Source organism: Drosophila persimilis, unplaced genomic scaffold, assembly GCF_003286085.1.
Source record: "Drosophila persimilis strain 14011-0111.01,24,50 unplaced genomic scaffold, DperRS2 tig00000124-arrow-pilon, whole genome shotgun sequence".
In the NCBI taxonomy this organism is placed as follows: Eukaryota; Metazoa; Arthropoda; class Insecta; order Diptera; family Drosophilidae; genus Drosophila; species Drosophila persimilis.
In genome coordinates this window covers 2,034,015-2,053,527 of record NW_020825294.1, presented here as the reverse complement: position 1 = coordinate 2,053,527, position 19,513 = coordinate 2,034,015, and the positions used below count along the sequence as shown (strand labels likewise).

Genomic DNA, 19,513 nt, shown 5'->3' with positions numbered 1-19,513 from the left:
ATAGTCGTCGCATTAATTACGCCTCATAATGAGTGATTTATGCGAGAGCGAGAGAGAGAGGGAGAGACGCTCGCTCGGCGCTCCTGCCAGGGTTGCCAGGCTACGGGCTAGAGCCTGCATTATGGGTACTCCTCGCCCTGCTGCTGCTCCACACATCCTCCCACATCCTGCTGCCACGATAAGAAATGTTGCTGTTTGCCAAAACGGCCAACGCCCTGCGGCAGGGCGGCGGGCGGCAGCCGAGCGTCCAAAGGGAATCACATTAGCACAAAATGCCCCGTAATTATGCTTTTTATGATGGCAGACAGGGCCTCCTCCGCTAACCTCTCCCCGCTCCTGATAATGTGTCCTTATCAGCCCATCAGGGCGTGCTCTGTGTGCGCGTGTGTTTGTGTTTGTGCTGACTCCATAAATGTGTTAAAATTTCATGTCCTTTTAATTCCATTTTTATGAGTGCAGGCAGCGTCTGCACGTCAATCACACAAATATTTATAGTTTCTTTATAATGCCCCTTTTTGCTGACTGATTTATGGACTGCGTCCTGGCCATGTGGTCCTGCATTTGACGTTTGATTTATGCCCCCCTGATTGACAACTGCTCGCCAGAAGAATGAGGAGAGCATATTGCACAGAGGGTACGGGAGTTCTTTGTAAAATGTGGTTTACGAACCAGATGGGTGGCAGTTTTTATCGAGGTGCTCTTTGGAGTTTACGACGTTTGTTTTGATTGTCACTTTTTTGTGATTTTGGTTTATAGATGAAAGGAGTTAAAAATTGTGTGGGATAGGTCAGGAGTTCGTTGGAAAACAGTTTAAAAACTGTTTGTGGTTTCAACAAGAATTGTACGATAGTTCTCTTGTATCCTTGTATTTGAAGACTTGAAGCATTCTTGAATCCTTTTACTTGTACTATTAAAAATGTATATATGAACGTATCAGTTCTGATAATTCAATATTAAACAATATATCCTTAAATTTTTCGAGTAGCAGCTACGAAAATCCAGAGATAAAGATAAAGAATTCTCTGTGCTAAAGTTCTATGTTGGAAAATGTCTCAATTTTAAGCCAGAATTATACAGAAATTAAACATAACCATTTGAGATAACGATTTGGAAAGCTTCTAAGTTAAATATTATCATGGTCATGGAAAATAAGGCAAGGAATCAGGGAAGGTACGGATCAAGGTGTACTTCCGCATGATGCTCGACATTTTCAACCAAAAAGGTCGTTAACATGCGGCTAAAGATTTTCGGCTTTATGAGTAATGCTTTTAGAAATTCTAGAGGTTTTCGAACATTAAATCGATTTCTAAAATGCTTAAAAATATGCTTAGCCCTAGAAAAAAATTTTCTAATTTAGGTATAAATACCTCTGATACAGAAAATGTGGACAAAAAGTGTAGAAATATAGGTATCCTATTAAAAAATAAATATTAAACTATCCTATTAAATAAATAAAAAATAAAAGTATTTAATCTGTTCCGTAACTTATTGATGTTTCAAGTATGTTCCTTAATATGTTGATCCTCAAAATCCCCAAAAACGCTTTATAGATTATAAACAAGTATTATATCCCCAATTATAACCACATCCAAAAATTAGATAAACCTCTCTCTGCCCTCATAGGCACTTCACATTCTACTCTCAATGGTAATGTCCCTAAATCATTTTAATAAGCTTCTTCCATTGGCTGGGTGATGGCTGGCAGCAGCTCGTAAAAGCGGAAACGATTCCCTATCCATCGTTAGAGTCTGTCGTCGTAAATTCGGTAAACGCGCTTAAGTGATTTTCACACTAAAAACCAGCGGGTGGGTCACTTTGACTATTTCAAATGGTACTCTCTTTCTCTCTCTCTCTATGTGGCTCTCCGGGCCACACATAAAATTAAATTTTATGTACATATAACGCGTACGCGAATGCGAACGTCTGCGGAGAACACAGTTCAACAATTAAATAACAATAAAAGTCCGCTTTTGATGAGGTTGTGGTCGTTGGTCGTCTGTGGGGGGCTTAATGGCCATCATCTTCTCATCAGCGGAGAATTTTTTGACAGCTGACAAGCGGCGGACGGGCGGGTTCAAACGTCAAAGGCGACAAATCTGTCACGCCCCAGAGCTATCCACCTGGAAATGGAAAAACCCAGAGAAGCGGCTATACTTCTCTCCCCGTCTGTTGTGTTTACTCTTGTTTACTGTCAAATAATGGCAGAAGTCGTAAAATCTTTAATTTTATGAGCTGGATCGTAAAATCTAAGACAAGGCCAAAACACAGAGAGAGAGAAACAGGAGAGGACCTCAACGGACAAACCGGCTGTCTTTCTGTCTGTCTATCTCTCTGTTTATTTAATTATAAATTTTCTTTTGGTATTGCCGCAAAAAAAACTTGAAATGTGTGTTTTTTCCTCTTTGGGTGTGAAGGAACATCTGTCCCCTGCTTTTCAGATGGTATACGAGTATCCCTCGCCCACTTGATGATGTGCTGTGATGGTTACAAAATACTAATCAAAATTTATGGCATTCAACCAATTGAAAGAGCATCTTCTGAAACAAAAACCAAAGCCAGCAGAGAAGGTGCTCAACAAATTGGAAAATTTATGATCGGTTCGGCAGAGGGAGAGAGAGGAAGTGTCGTTGAAACGGAAGCGCCTCAAAACCATTTTCCAGTGTCCACCAAAGTCGAAGAGTCACGCGGCAGAGTCGAAGAAACATTAATGGGATGCACTTAACAGGGATTTATCACCGCCGACCGCCGACCGCCCACACACCACCATCCCATGGTTATGGGATACACATAAAGATCACAAGATCACACCAGGGAGGAGCAGGATCCATACGTTTGTGGTCAGCTTTTGAGTGGGATTTATAGATGTGATATGCTTTGGGTTGGGTTGGGTTGGGTTTTGGGCGATCATGTGTCTTAAGCGATGTATTGATGGGTTTTTATGCCCGGTTTATGATGTGTGATTGGTTGGTGAGTGTATATAGAGTGCCTAAGGAATTAATATGAAATTATTCAGGAAATATAGCCTAAGGAACATTGATTGGGTGGGTTCGGGGCTCTTTAGAAAGAGTTTCATGATGATTGTGAAGAAAATTTATACGAAATTATATAGGAAATACGTCTTTTAGTTTGTAGATCTACAAAAGCGTGGATCTTTTGGTTTACTTGTTGGTGGAAGAGTCTTTCGGAAGAGAAATATGAATAAAGAAATTATACAAGAACTAGATCTATAACTTTGTAGATCTACTGGAAACATAAACATAGATCTTTGGTGTTGAATTGGGTGAATATTCTATCGCAGAAAGATCTTTCAAGAATTTCTAAAAATTCCTAACCAATTTTATGGGAAAACATATTTATAACTTTGGCAACATCGATTGGCTTAGTAAGTGAGTTTTATTGGAAGAGTTTTATGCTGATTTTGAATGAAATTTATACGAAGTTATGAATGAAGTACTTCTATACCTTTGTAAATCTATCGGTTGATTAAGCTTAATCTATAGAAATAGTTCGCTGATGATCTTCAAAATAATTTATTTAAGATTATGGAAAAAACCAAGAAATCTTTGTAGGACTTTAAGAACTTGAGAGTAAACATAAACCAAGTGATCTCTAAATGAATATATGGAATTTATGATATTAGATTGCTTGAGGAGTCTATAAAACTAGTAAAAACGATAGTTTCCTCACAATTCCTGCAATATTTCATAGATCACATGGGTCGTTTGTTAAACTTCTCTAAAAGCCATTCAACATTCAAACACCATTCCTTTTAACCACAAAACTTGTTTCTCCGTAATTAAATAATATTTGATTCAAACTACGCGTACTCTTAAGGAGAGCCATCCATGAAACCATCCCCAAACCACAACCTACTCAAAATCTAAGATATTTCTTTTGCATTTCCTGCCTGTCTACTAAATAGCATCTAGCAGACGAGAAGAGCCCCAGCCGAAGAACGGAGATTTAGCCAGTCTTTGAGATTAACTAAAAGAATAACAACAAATTCCATATCATATTTACGAGCGAGAGGAGGACTGGGGGATCTCTCGGCGAAGGCAATCAGAATACTAAATCTGATGTACGCCGCTAATTGCGCATAGATTACCAGATGCATGAGCGATATTAAGAGAGAGGACGAGGCCGATCCTCTTCTGGTTATCCTCTGGGTGGAGATGCGTGTGCCCCGTTTTGCCGTTTGGCCAGGAAACTCAGGCGACAGCGCAATGAGAAATTGCGACAGAGACAACTCTATTTGGCCAATCGACGAGGACGACGACGAGGCTGAGGCTGAAGAGAGGATCGGATCGGATCGGATCGACTGGCCGGCGTTGCCTTATTTATTTCGAATTGACCCATTTGGTAATATTCATAATTTAAGGTGCGCACACGAAAGCCGCCGCAACATCAGCCTCCTCTCTTCGTTGTTGCTGCAAAAAGCTGCATAAATTCTCGCATTCGTTTTCTTCATTGCCATTTGAGTTTATTTGCGATGGCCGCGCTGTCATAAGTTGCCGCCAAATTGTTGCATTGTACCTGCTGCGCGTTGCAACAGCCAAGAGATGCAAGACGCAACGATCCGGCAAGGGGAAATCAGAGTTAAAGATCCCACTCTCCGGCTCTCTGGCTCTCTGGCTCTCGACTCTTGAGTTGTAACTCAGAAATCATTAAAAAAAAGTGCGAGATACTTTATGAATTCGTCGTGGGCCGAAGATACTCGTAGAGAAAGAGTGAGAGAGGGGGCAGCTGGCGTGAAATATGCCCATTAAAATGTACGATCATCCTCGCCTTAAATGCAAAACTAGTCTGCATCTGAATCTGTGTCTTCCACTCTGGGACTCTTCTTTCCGTTCCGGGGCGAGCTGTTGAACGAACTGTCCGCTGAATTATTGTTAACGATTTGCAGTTAATTTCGAGTCATACGTTTTCGTTTCGATTTCCATGGTTTGTCTGGTATTGACTTTATTTTGAATGCTAATGGCTCGATCAGTCGATCAAGGATGGGGCCTTGGCTTAAGACTGATATTCGATATGAATGGAGGGCATGTAGAAGATTTTTTGATTAAAAGAAAAGGATCGCTGATCAAAGAATAGAAATATAACTGTGTAAAATTGTAAATAAAATTACATTTAATGCACATTCTTCATCAGAAAACCTCTTTTGAAAACTCAAATAAAACATCTCATCTTTGTTTGTCCACAAAATTCGTAATTTAAAAAACAAAAACAGGTCAGGCCCCCCAACTAAAAATACTTAATTTGATGGAGCTTAAGTGGAGTGTCATAAATATATCGATTTAATGGAAGAACAACAAAAACTGCAAAAATTTCATTGCCATGAAAGCCAGAAGGCAGCCGGTGACAAACGTCATCAAAAAATTTTACGATGGCGTCTTTTTATGAACGAAATGAATAAGAAAAAAAGGCAAAAATTATATGCCACATAAACCTGATGACCAGTGAAGCCGGCAGCCACAAGAGCACTCAACAGGTACGATCCCCAATCCCCAATCCCCGAGCGGCAACGGCAACGGCAATGGCAGTGGCATCTGCTGGATACATCTCTCCTGCGGACCGTAAAAGAAGAATTCAATGGATGGCAGCTGACGAGGAGAAATCAAGAAATGCCAATAATAATAAATTCAATGTTGTAAATTATCGACTGAGGGGGGGAATCGAATCGTAAAAGCGAATATGCTAATCGATTGCATTAATTCGATAATGATGATAATTAGTTCTTTGTTTCCGTCCCGTCACCAAGGGTTTGGTCTTTGGGTGCCTTTTATGTTTCTGTTTTTTATTTATAAAGATCTCTGGCAGATCGATAAAGTATATAATTTATATGGTCCTTTGGAATTATTTATAGTTCTTTACCGAAATATCAAATCGAATTTCTTTACAGTAAGAAATAATAATGATATAAATAAAATAATTAAAATAAAAACAAAAAATTACACTAAATAAATTTAAAAATAAAATAGAAAAAAAAATAAAACGAAATCATATAAGTTACACTGAAAAATAATTTAAAATTATAAATAAAAATTTTAAATTTTAAATAATAGTTATTTAACATGTTGTTTTTTGTTTTTTATTTATATACAATATTTTTATGAATATTTTGTATAAGCGATTTGTTAATCTCATCTTTTTACTGCTAAAAAACTACAAAAAAAAACTCCCTATAAGCCTTCATAAATTCACCAAAATTCTCTACCTTTAACTTGGGTTTCACATACAAACTAATACTTAAACGACTATATTCCTATGTCTACATTCTCCTGCACATTCCATACAATCCACACATGTAGTAGGGTTCCATATTAATATGTTCATTCCATAGCATTGCTCTATTGAGGAATTAAATAATAAAAGCAGTTAAAAAGCTGCACAACACAATTGTGCCATTATTTGCATTTGTGACAACGTACGAGGAGGATTGGCCGAACCGAATCCCTCCCCCACCCCATCCCAGCCCCCAATCCTATACGAATGCCAATCCCTATGCCAGAATCAAAGGCAGTGGCAGTGGTCCATGCCACAGAGTCATCGTCAGCCTCTGCGTCAGCGTCATCAACAACAATAAAAGCAATGGTGGCAATAGCAACAACAAATAACATGACAATGTTGGGTATACCCCTTGCAGAACGAAGGGTATGATGATTTTCCATAGATGTTTGTAAGGCAAGAGATGTAGGGATTGCAGAAACCGTAAGGGAAGTCCTGCACTTGGAAGATATTTGGTGGAAAAGTTGATCCAGATTCTTCTGTTTTATGCGAGAAATTGCATAAAATCACTATAACATATAGTTCTAATGGGAACAGTAGTTTGAAATAAAGTTCCTTGTGATAAAAACCATGTTCTTTCTGAAGGTATTACCTATTCTCTAGAGCCCTGCCTGCATTTACAAGGAAACGGCTCTTCAAGTGATTAAGATTCAGATTTAGATGATTCTTCTGCAGATTCAAATACTTTATTGTTTTAAATATACAATTATTCAGTCTTTCATTGAATTCCGAACCGTCCGTAGTGAATGAATGGACCTGAATCCCTTTGATTTTTGATACAAATCAATTTCAAGCCGAAGTAAAGTTGAATATTCTTCAACATTTCTTAGCCAAAATCCATTCACACATCTTTTAGGTAATCTTTAATGTTCAAGGGATCTTCTAGGGTATCCACATCTTCTATCATAACAGCCAGTATCTATTTCTTTTGCTTTTGTTTTAATTTTTGAGGGCATCATCGGCGAAACACAACGCAAACAGCAAGAGAGACAGGATCGGGAACAAGTGTTTGGGGAGATACGAGAAATCCTCGTGGTTGTTTGATTCGAAAATTGAGTTTTAGCGAGACAAATAAAAATAAAACTTAGAACAACAAAGCAACAAAGCAACAGCAGCAACGGGAACAACAACCAAAGAGCCAGGGCCAAAAGAATTGCAGCCATTAAAAAGGAGTTATCACCCAATTTAGTACCACAAGCGCGAAATAACGCACACATCTGGCTGGAGGAGTGGTGTGGCAGGGGCCGTCAGTCGGAACAGTCGGCAGGAAGGTACAGAACAGAACCGAACAGAACAGAACAGCAAATAGACATACTGTACAACATGGCATTTAATGTCAAGCCCAAGCGGCGTTCCTCCATATGAATGGGGGCGCAGGCCATCCCCATCCATGGAGTTGGGTGATGATACTACGATGACGAGGCATGCCAATGGGGAGAATGCCCAGAGGGCTTACAACAAAAAGAGTGCGTAATATACATAGTTTTAGGAACTAAGGGTATATTTATACGTCTTATTATGTGAAGGATTCTTTGTTCATTTATTTGGAAGGAGAACTGTGGCTAATTGGAAGATGTTCTGCATTTCTGTAGTGTATTCTTTAATGTTTTGATAGTAAATGAAAGTTTTGAATAATTTTTGAGAGAAGATTTCCTGATTTCTTCTTGGTAATGCTTTTTTTTTTAAATATTTTTAGAACTTAAAGATCTATTGCTCAAACGAAGTTTTATGCATTTATGCTTGATCATGCACTTGCTTCCTATAACATAAATTAAGTGAGAATTATTTTACGATTTCTATAAATATATTCCAATAATCCTCAAATGTTGAACTTTTTCTCTCTTTAGATCATCTTTTCTTAGACAAGGCCTTTAATCAGAAGAAAGGAAGGAGGCATAAGTGAGAGCTTCGATATTTCTACTTGCCATTGGAGGATAGATAATGCTGTAAAGCATAGTTGGAGTAAGTATTATGATATAATTTTATTGTTTGTACTCCAATAAAGATAAATTAGTGAACCCCTTGAGGTGATCCTTCAGGTATTCCTACGCATAAACATTCACCTTAGCTTTCTTTCAAACTATCTTTCACTCTTAAAATATCTTGCTCTTCTCCCTTAAGAAAACCCTTTCTCCAGCTCCCAAAATGTTGAACAAATGTGCAATTAGAAGGCAATTACTTGGCTAAGGACTTACAGATACGAGTATACGATACAAATACGGGTATTTGTATATATCCTACAAGCAGACATGCAAATTATATACGAGAGAGAATGTGTTGTACGAGTAATAAGCAATTATCGTGAATCAGAGACACACGACGATGTGTCCTGTGTTTTTGGATTGAAACCGCCCCCACGATTCGACTAATTAGCGATATAAAAATGGTAACTGCTGGAGGACGGCAGGGAGAGAGGGAGCTCTAAAAAGGGAGAAGACTATAAATAAATGGCTGTTGGTGTTGCATGTGCTGCTGCTGCCACGTTAATTGTTAAACAAATGTACGTTTATCACTCAAAGGAGAGCCCGTAGATGGGAGTGTGGGAAAGGAGGAGAACAGCCAATATTGTCCTTGTTAGACGGATGGAAGGAAGGCGCAGGCCAGGCGCAGGCAGGCAGAAATCCGCGATGTGGATGCCCCATAACCCACATTCCCCCACATGGCGGGGTGTGTGTGTGTGTGTGTGTGTATCAGCGCGTATCCACGGGAATTGTTATGTTTTTCGTATTTAACCTCAGACATGGGCCTCGTTTGTATAAATTCCACGCGGAAAACAGCAGCAGTTGCCACTGGCAGTGGCAGTGCCAGTGCCCAGGGATTGGTGTTTGCTGCTGCAGCAATTGTACTATGAAATTATGAGAGGCAGCAACGCCCAACAGAGGCAGGGGCAACACCAGCGTCAACGTCGACTTCGACGCATCGTTCATCGCGTGCTCACATATGGCGGAAATGACACTTTTACATTTAGCATGGCGCTAGAGAGGGACGCACAGAGAGAGAGAGAGGGCGAGCGAGAGAGATGGCTCTACGCGGACATGTACGCCACACACAGACGCAATAAACTTCATTTCTGACAGGCCGCAACAACACACACGAGGAACAAGGACTACGGATGCGGAAAGCAGGGAGACACGGGATACGGATACAGACACGACCATGTCAACGCTGTGGTGAATGTGTGGAGGAAAGGGTTCGCTCCCGGGGATCGCTCTCTGCCGTGGCTCTGTGGAGTGTCTGCTAATGAATAAACTGGGCTTGAAATATGACCCAAAGGGAGGAAGCCCTCTCAACTGGAGTTCATTTCGTACAACTCTCTATGTAAAAGGGGGGGATTCTGCTACCAGACTGTGACTCCATAAATCACTGGATAAAGAGTCCATCTAAGCATATTTTTCATCTATTTTTTTGTGAAGCATAAAGCTCTAATTGTTCTCTTTAATCCACAGATCAAGCATGGACTCTGACGATCTAGATGACACTCATCTGTGCATTAAATGCAATGCCACCATCGTGGGGCTCTCCAAGTACATCGAGCACCGCAAAAGCAATTGCCTGGCCGCACAGAAAACCCAGAGACCCAAAACACCAGAGGCCACGTCTCCTGCCACTCAAGAGGTCTCGCCACCTGCGATCCTCAGTAGCAGACATTTGGATCACACGTACGATAGCTTTCATTTCGCCGAGCCAGAGGCCCCCAGCAGCTATTTGAGAAAGACGACAGCCAGTCATGGGGGAAAGTCCTCCAAGTCCTTGACAGAAGCCTACGATCTTCCCTACGAACTAGGGGCAGATTTGTTCTTCTCTTCCCTGCAGTTGCAGAGTGTTTCGACGGGCGGAAAAACTGTGTCCAGACCAAAAGAAGAGGCCTGGGATGGGTCGAGTCGAGCGGCCAAGGAAGAGGCCTGGACTGCGGCTAGAGATCCTGTACTAAAGGCAGTCCGAGAACACGATGAGGCTGTCTTTAAGCCTCTGAATTTCGTTCAGGACTCGCCGGAACCCAGCGACGAAGAGGATGAAGACGAAGACGATCCGGATGACTCGTTCGATGCGGAGGAAGACGAAGCCGAAGAGGAGTACGATGCGGTGCAGCACTCGCCACCCGCAGTGCCTGCCACACACACGGGGGGCAAGTGGAAGCCGGAGCATCGGCCCCAGTTAGGGCACACCCACATCGAAAGGATTTCCCCCAGCTGGGATGAGCCGGCGGAAGAGGTCTATGCCCATCCCCCAGAGGAGCACACTCACGGCAAGTGGGTGCCCGGCAGCAAGCAGCTGGAGTACCGCGAGAATATCGACCTGACGAAGCTGCAACAGCCGGGCGTCAGTTATTGGTGCAACATCTGCTGCAGGCGGTTGAAGAGTCGCTGCAACTACGAGCAGCATTTGCGATCGGCATACCATTTGAAGAGAGCGGAGGCGGAACGCCAGCTGGAGCAGGCCACCCTCGGGGGGAAGCTCCCGCTAAGCAAGGACTTCAGCCCGCCGGAGAGGGAGGAACAGCAGCCAACAGAAGAGGAGCCAATGGCAGAGTCGGAGATCCCTAAAAGGAAACGCCGTGCGCATTTCTTGCGCTGCGATCTGTGCCACCACACGATGGGCCGGCATTTGATGGGCAAGCACCTGATCTCGCACTATCACTACAGACGCCTCCAGCAGCAGACGCCGCTGCGAAGGCAGTCCTTCCTCAAGGACATACTCGACCACATGGGCAGCATTGTGCGGCAGTCGCCGTTCCAGTGCCAGCCCTGCAGCTTCTATGCCAACACGGAAGAGGCCTTCCTGCGGCACTGGCGATCCGCAGAGCACTTGAAGCAGGTCCAGGGGCGCAGAGGAGACAGCTTTTGGTGCAGCTACTGCCAGTTCGAGTGCGAGTCCAGCGACCTGATGTGGCAGCACATGCTGCACCCGTGCCACAAGGATGTGGTGCTGGCCCTCAACCGATCAGTGCCCATCTGCATTGCCCAGCGGAGTCGCCTCCAGTGCTCCGCTTGCGGCGAGAGCTTCCTCTACAACATGCAGCTGCGCCGCCACTTTGCCACGGAGCATCCGGGCCTGCCGCCCACCGACACGGCCGCCGACGACTACCAGAGTCGCTTTCGCTGTGGCATATGCGGAGCGCCACAGATGTCCCGCCTGGCGCTGCAGCGGCACGAGAAGTTCAAGCATCGCCTGGAACGGTACTACTGCGGCATCTGCCACCTGGAGTTTGAGACGGCGCTGGAGGCACGTCGTCACCGGAGTCTGTTGCAGCACAAGCTGCGGTCCAACCCGAAGGACAGGGTTGCCCCGCAGTCGGACAAGGTCCTGGAGCGCATGCTACGCGAGGTCCTGGAGGATCAAAGGCCAGATCCCCCGCCAAAAAAGAAGCGACTGGTCGTGGCCTGCAAACAATGCGCCAACTGCCAGAAGGTCTTTGACTCCCCCCAAGCCCTGGCCCAGCATCGAGCGGAGGCACATCCCGCGGAAAATCACGGCTGTCTGATCTGCGGCGAGAACTTTCACTCCCCCCAGGCCCTGGGGAGGCACAACCGCAGCTGCCAGCCCACAGCCAGCACCTCCTCCGCTGCCACTACAGGCAGCAGCAAGTCCTGGAGCTGCGATCAGTGTCCGTTCAGCTGCGAGTACGAATCGGATCTGCTATATCATCGATTCTTTCACACTCGATCGGGGTCCATTGGCCGCAACGAGATGCTCCAGTGCCCGCGCTGTCCAAAACGCTTCAAGATGTACTCCCTCAGGGCGCATCTCAGAACCCATACGAATGAGAAGATCTTCGAGTGTCCCGAGTGCCAGATGAAGTTTGGCAGGCGACACAATCTCAAGAATCACATTGCCACGATGCACAGCAAGAAGGAAAAGCCAAAGAAGGAGAAACAGGAAGTAAGGAAACCCTGCGATGAAGAAAGACCCAAATACCCGTTGGCAGTATTCGGAAAAAAGCTGGCAAATAGGTGAGTAGTCGCCCCAATACTCTCCCAATTCGGAAAAACCCCACCCAAAAGTCTGCTAATTAGAATCTCAGAATCGCCTGGGGCTCTCTCTCTCTCTGTGTGTTTCCCTGCAACGGAAGTGTTCTTCATTCTCTTATGGAAATGTCGCCCCGAAATAGTTTACGAAACAATAAAAAGTGGCAAAAGGAATGCGCCTGCAAATGAAATCCCTGCATGTGCATGTGTGTTGCATTAATTAAAAATTCCATGCTGCAGCACACCAAAAAATAAAACAAAATATAACTCATTAAGTTCGGGGCATTCCGCGGTGGGTCCCTGGATCCCCTGCCACCGCTTTCATACTTGCAATGGACGACGGGTGGCACGGGCGCTGCAGCCACAAAGTATGCAATGCACTCGCAAATCAAGAAGCCTCCGGGCTTATGCCACCCAAAAAACTGCAATTCTACCCCGAAAGAAATATCTGTTTATATATTAACAAAGATGCAGTCCGCAAAAAGACAACACTTGGTGTGCCCTTCCTCCTCTCACCCTGGATGCCACCGAAAAAGCATTATTACAATGGTTATTTTTGGGCAAGGCATTCGCATAAATGTTGCTGGTGGTATTACATTTTAGAAAATACCCAATGGCCAGTGGCTATTTTTTGGTGGGATTCTGTTGTGGGACAAGGAAGGAAGGCTATAGAGGGATAGCACATTTGTTGAGTGTTTACCCAAAAAAGGGATTAGGTTCTCTATTGTCATGGTTCTGAAATACTGTATACTGATCTTGAGCTAAAGTTCTTTCTTGTAGAATTTCGTTGTAGGTCTAGGATTTTCCGTTTTCCTATGGTTATAAGATTTTGTAACCAGATAGAAAATATATAGTACAAGTTCTGGAAAGATGCCAAAAAAATACTAGCAAAATAAATAGTAGAATAGTACCAGTATAAATACCAGACAGTACTATAATAATACTAGATATATACTACATATTGCTAGATCAAGACATCAGTCTAGTAAATACTAGTAAATTATCAAGAATGCTCAGATAAAATGCTGAAATGTTAAATAATACTAGAACAACTCACCAAACTTACGGTAGTAAAAATACCAAAAACAAATCATCTGGAAATGTACCATAAAACTACTATACAAATAGTATAACGAGGGGGAACGTTGTGAGTTGCTGCGGACCCCGCAACTCTACGGTTATACCCGATACTAAGTCAGTATGGCTCTCCTCCGGCAGACGCCGCTAATATTTAACGACACGACAAAGAGTGCGTGCGAGAGAGACAGAAAATCAGTCTGAGCGTGACGTCGGGCGCTGCGTAGCCACTGCAAATTGATTTGTTACTTTTGGCTATAAAAATGATCTGATCTGATCCAGATTCAGCAATCTAATAGATATGGTCATTATCTATGATTCTGCGTTTCTAGTTTTCTCAAATCTGCAATATTGTGGATGCAACAGATTTTCGTCCTTTGTGGGGGCGGAAGGGGGTGTGGTGAAATTTTGAGATATACGTTTTATAGTGAGATCTAACAGAAGTGCGGATACTAAATTTGGTTACTCTAGCCTTAATAGTCTCTGAGATTTATGAATATCCCCAGATCTGCATCCTTTGCGGGGGCGGAAGGGGGTGTGGCGAAATTTTGAAACAAACTCGTCTCGGTCCGATATATTTGGAGTGTGGATACCAAATTTGGTTGCTCTAGCTTTTATAGTCTCTGAGATCTAGGCGCTAATGTTTTACTCTAAGCAAAGCCGCCTATGCTACGTGTGTGTTAGAGAGAGACAGGGCGAGAAAAAATGAAATTGTTTTCTTGATGCTGGCTATAATAATAATACGATCCAATTCAGATTCCGCAGTCTAAAAGATATAGTCATCTTCTACGATTCTGCGTTTTTAGTTTTCTCGTATCGTCGAAATTGTGGATGCCACAGATTTTCGCCCTTTGTGGGGGCGGAAGTGGGCGGGGCAAAGTTTTGAAATATTTTTGGAGCAGTGACATATCACAGAAGTCTGGATCCAAAACATCGTTGCTCTAGCTCTTATAGTCTTTGAGCATTAGGCGCTGAAGGGGACGGACAGACGGACAGACGGACAGACGGACAGACGGACGGACGGACAGACAGACAGGGCTCAATCGACTCGGCTATTGATGCTGATCAAGAATATATATACTTTATAGGGTCGGAAACGATTCCTTCTGGACGTTACACACATCCACTTTTACCACAAATCTAATATACCCCAATACTCATTTTGAGTATCGGGTATAATTACAGAAGTATACAAATGTATATACTGGTAAAATACTAGAAAATACTTATACTGGATACAAAACTTACAGTAGTAAAAATACTAGAAACACACCGGAAAATACTAAGAAACTTATCAGAAACAGATAAGTAGCAAAAAATACTGGGGAAAATACCACAAAATACTAGGTTAAGACCGAGAAAATAGATAACCCTACAAAATTTGCTTGTTTCTTCCCCTTTTATTGATGGTGTACCGAAAGAACACTTTACTTTTGCAATAATTCTATATTCTTCAAGTACATCCTCTCCGTCCTTCTCCACAGATTTGATCTATCCAATTTTAAATTCCTGTACCATTCAACCCATCAACCAATCCATAAAAAAAGACTTGATTTACACCACTTTGATTTTATTCCCGACTTCGAGCGTCTGCAAGCTAACCGATAGACTTCTCTCCAGACGCGTTCTCTCTCTCCTGTCTCTGTTGCAGAGAGAAACCCATTAGCACTGACAGATCTAAATCTCCGTCGTGCATAACTACTCATAACTTGTGGAGTTTTTTCCATCTTCTTGCCAACTAATTCCTTGAGCAAACATTAAGTTGAATTGCAATCGGGACTCTGAGATGTGGAGATGGAAACGGGATGGCAACTGGAGAGTCGCTTGGGTAGAGAATTTTCCACTTTTCAAGTGATTATTTGAAAAATTTATTAAAATGCTCATTTGAAGTTATTGTTGTGCCTCGCTTGATGTAGATACTTTGCTTTTACGACTAACGAGACCAAGTGGCCAACAGTGGAGTGTGGAGTGTAGAGTGGAGTGAAGTGAAGATGAGCCCCAGACAAACTTTCAGTGTGGCTCAGTTCCAGTCCCAGTCGCAGTCCCAGGACGACTACGACGACGACGACGAAGAGCAGACCAAGAAGACGACATCGTCGTCAGTCATGTCAACAGTGGATGCGCTACACACGCTTCCGGAATTCCAGACTTGAACTAACTCAACTTTTACGGTTGCTTCTTCTACTTCTTGGAGATGGCTTCTGTTGGGGGCAGTGAGAGCTAGAGATGGCAGATAAATGCGACACGAATCGTAGTATATTTTGGCTCGGAAAGGATAATTTATTTAGAATACTAAGATGTATATTCTTTACACTTCCATGACGACTGGTATTTAGGTGGTTTCTTTCAGCAAAGCATCTCTTTTATATGATAGTGCTAGAGATGAGGTGTGAGATGTGATACGTCTGGAAGTATATTCAAAGATATCACGATATACTTACTGTTCTTTCTTTCAATGTATCTGGATCAATATATGAAGTTATCTGGAGACGGGGCTATGTTTTGCTTAGATATTGAAGCCTGCCTCGCGCATGCACTTCTTGTATGCATCGATCACGCCCAGGCAGTGCTCTTCTCCGTGCTCCACAAAGCACTGGTCACGTGCCTGCTTGGCCTCGGGACAGGCGCAGCAAGCCCCGCAATTGCCTTTTTTGTCACCAGACGCCGATACAGTATCTTCGACGGCCTCTTTTGTATCACCAGAAGCAGATACAGTCTCTGGGACGGGCTTTGGTGCAATAGTTGCAAATGTCTCGGCCGGAGCCGGAGTCTCTTCGACTTGCTGGGAAAATTGGTTGCCCATTGTTGAAGAAATTCAGAAAAGATTTATACGGATATGTCACCACGAGTGGGAAACAATAGAAGATTTTTACAGATTGAAAATGGAATACAATTTTGGTTTTGTTCTGATCTTTAACGTAACACAAATGAAACTCTTTTACTGTAGACACAAATCACACTGTTTCACTGGAGTTTTCTTTCCACGCCTACTTTTAAGGGAACATTTGATGCCAGAATCTGTGTACTCCCATCCCTGTCACGCTGTCATCTCTAAATGGTGTCCTTTGCGAATACTTTTGCCGGCGTTGAGAGCTGCTGGTCCTCCTCTTTGGCCTGAAGAAGTTTGAGGCGTCCGCTGACGACGTCGTCGCCATAGCCATCGCCATCGCCATCGCAGCGTCGGGCAATTCACTTTTATTGAAATGGCGTGCAATGTTCTGTTGGCTGCCTCGCTGCCTCGGAGTTGGATTCGGATTCGGTTTCATCTCCTGTTTGTCGCTATCTTGCTCTGGCCACTGCCTTTTCCAATTCGTCTGCATTTTCCACTGTCCCCTGGCCCCTAGCCCTGCCCTGCTTTTCCTCTGTCTGCACTGTTGTTTTTCTTTCAGTTCTCTTCTCAGCTATTTTTTTTGCCCCCTTCTTTTTGGTCTATTTTATTTTGTATTTTAAGTCATTCCTATGGTGCATCATTCGTTTCGTTTCGCCGGCAGTTGATTCTGTTGATGGCACAAAGTGCAGTGCAATTCATTTTAATGGTCGCCGTCGTCCTCCAGTGATCTCTTCCCAACCCAACCCATCCACCCCCTTGATTTGCCCCCCTAGTGGTGGCGGGTGGTGGTGCCTCCATCACTTGAGAGTCAATTTCACAAAACTTGATTTTCCATTTCCAATGACGCCGGTTTGGTTCGGTTTGGGTTCGGTTCGGTCTATCGGAGGATTTAGGTCTCGACTCGACTCTACTCGTCTCGTCTCTCGATTGCCTGCCACATTGCATTCATTCATTTTTATGAATCTGCGAAATTGAGTCGGACATTGTTCGGTTTGTGGTCGGTTGTGGACTGTGGATTGGACTGGGCGACGTGTTCTGTGCAAATCCTCCAGTCTTATGTCTCAGTGGCAATGCCAGTGCCTCCTCCATCTCCATCTCTCCATCTCTATCTGTATCCCGTATTCCTGCTTCTCCTTGTTGTTGATGGCTATTGGCAAGTGTTTTGTGTTCGTTCCAGGATCTCATGAGCGTATTGCCAGAATGCATAAATGTATATCAAGTGGCGGCGGCAGTCGCAAGGCAAATAAAAAGAAGTCTAGGTTGGGGTAATAAGCATGTGAATATGCTTTGTTTTTTCCTTTTTCCTTTGAGTTCCATTAGCTTCACCAAAATGTTGGGGTTTTTGGGGCTTGTTAGACATTGATTGAGATAGTTTTGGGGAGAGGGAAGCAAAGGAAAGTGGACTTAGAGTAGAAGGAATCGATTGGAAAACATATTTATATCTAGTGGGAGCTGGCAAAGACATTTTACTTAGATATTGTATCCTTTTATTTGTCTCATCAAGGGTATATGACAGCTCCGGTTGAAGTGTAAATATATAAAGGAATGCCATTCTAAAGTATTTAAGAAAACTATAAAATAGAGAACTTTGCAGCCCCGAAAAGTGTCTAAAAATAGTCTCTAAAAGAATAGGTATTTATCTATGGAAGAACACGTGCCTCGACGCTATGATAGTCGGTTTCATATGCAATACTTATATACTATTTTATGCTTAAGTATCTACTGATAGTGAATCATATCAATATCAGATTTATTTAAATTTTTACACACCTTTCAGGACTCACTTTACTTTTATATTCTTGGTAAAAGAATGTTTTAATAATATAAGTTTTAACACACACATTTATGGCCTTCCTTTAACCACAGAAAGCCCCTCATCATCATAGTACATATCACACCATTTTGAATGCCCCGTAGGGCTAATCCGAATAGACGAGAGAGAAGATGTTGGAACATTAAAAACTTCAAATTAAGACCCGCCCAGGCATTAATAACAATGCTGGAAACCCAAGCAACTCCTTACGCACACGTAGGACAGAGAGGGTTAAGCACGAGAGAGTGGGTTAACCATGAGACAGAGGGTTAAACGTACGAGAGAGAGAGTGGGTTAAGAAAGGGGGTATGGGGATGGACAAGTGCACGGGGTGACATTTAACGGTAATTTCCTGCAACGATTTTTGTTTAGCTCAAGTTCCTGGTGCTGCCACATTGCTGCCACGTTGCTGCTGCTGCTGCTGCTGTGGCAGATAAGCCTGAAGGAGAAGGTGTCCCCCAGTATCCCTGGCACTTCCCTAATTACACATGGTATATAAATGTGTTGTCACGCCCACACACACCACCTCCCCATACCCTCCCCTGCCCTCCTCTATATGAAACGAGGGGTGGGGTATGGATGCAACAACTAATTTCACATGCAGCACAAGGCGAGGCATCAAAATCCTGCTAATGTGGCGCTAGCAAAGAACAACTCTAAAAGTGAAGAAAGGACAGAACCGGCGGTAGAAAGCAGGTAGGATGGGGAAAATAAGGATAACTTTTCGCAGCGAAGCGTCGGATACCCTTGAAGATCGAAAAGCAGATGATAGTACTTATGAAACTATTGACTTTTAGGTGTAAAAACGTTGTTGTCGAGGCACAAGTGCAAAAGAATTGTCTTATCAGCGATTCTTCAGATTATTTCTATATGATATAGTGAACCGATAGTTACATTTATCCATCTCTGAGTCTCTGCAGCCATTTTGCACTCGAAGGTCCATTCCAAGTTCCACCCTCAGGAAAGAGTAGCCCAAGACTTACGTACCAATTACCAGAGAACGTAGCTGTGGAGCTACGGATCTGAAGCTGTGGATCCTTGTGTTTTGAGCAGCTAAGGAGCTGGGCGGTGTGCACCACAGACATCCTTGTGACTGACACCGGAAGCTGTCTGTCTGCCCTGGCTGTTGACTAACGCCCCGCGGCATACACAGAAGTTTTGCGCCCAAAAGACAAGACACAACGCGAGGCGACACGAGACACGGGAAAGACGCTGTCATAAATATTTATGCGAGTTTTGGGAACAACAACAGCGAAGAACGAGAACTGCTCCGAAACTACACATGCGATTGTCTAAGACACATCCACAGACAGGCAGGAGTCCTTCTCTTGGGCACCCACCACTACGCCCACCGTGCATCCTGCTGCTGCATCCTTATGCAGCTGACAATGAGCAGCAGGATACATTTTGCACCTGCCACACCGCACCCGCGACATGTTTGCTCAGCATCTTTGTGAGGGAGACGGAGACCCTCCAGCAAGGCAGAGCGGAGCAGGGCGGCATCCCTCTAATGGATGGTGTGCAAAAGTTGACACAACACCC

General features: G+C 43.5%; 2 protein-coding genes across 3 annotated transcripts in view; one reads left to right on the top strand and one right to left on the bottom strand.

Annotated features, from left to right (window-relative positions):
• LOC6593943 (zinc finger protein 700) overlaps window positions 1–19,513 on the top strand; it is a 42,227-nt gene that overhangs the window by 15,068 nt on the left and 7,646 nt on the right. For both annotated transcript variants that reach the window (XM_002018973.2, XM_026987927.1), the window contains exons 2-3: window positions 8,133–8,247; window positions 9,732–12,236. In XM_002018973.2, coding sequence (XP_002019009.1) covers window positions 9,739–12,236 — 2,498 coding nt within the window. In that variant the 5' untranslated portion in view covers window positions 8,133–8,247; window positions 9,732–9,738. The remainder of the gene's footprint in view (window positions 1–8,132; window positions 8,248–9,731; window positions 12,237–19,513) is intronic.
• LOC6593944 (cytochrome c oxidase copper chaperone 1) lies at window positions 15,579–16,175 on the bottom strand. Its single transcript, XM_002018974.2, has 2 exons — window positions 15,770–16,175; window positions 15,579–15,704 (listed from the first exon to the last, which is right to left on the bottom strand). Exon 1 carries the CDS (start codon window positions 16,129–16,131, stop codon window positions 15,835–15,837), a length of 297 nt encoding a protein of 98 aa, XP_002019010.1. The 5' UTR covers window positions 16,132–16,175; the 3' UTR covers window positions 15,579–15,704; window positions 15,770–15,834.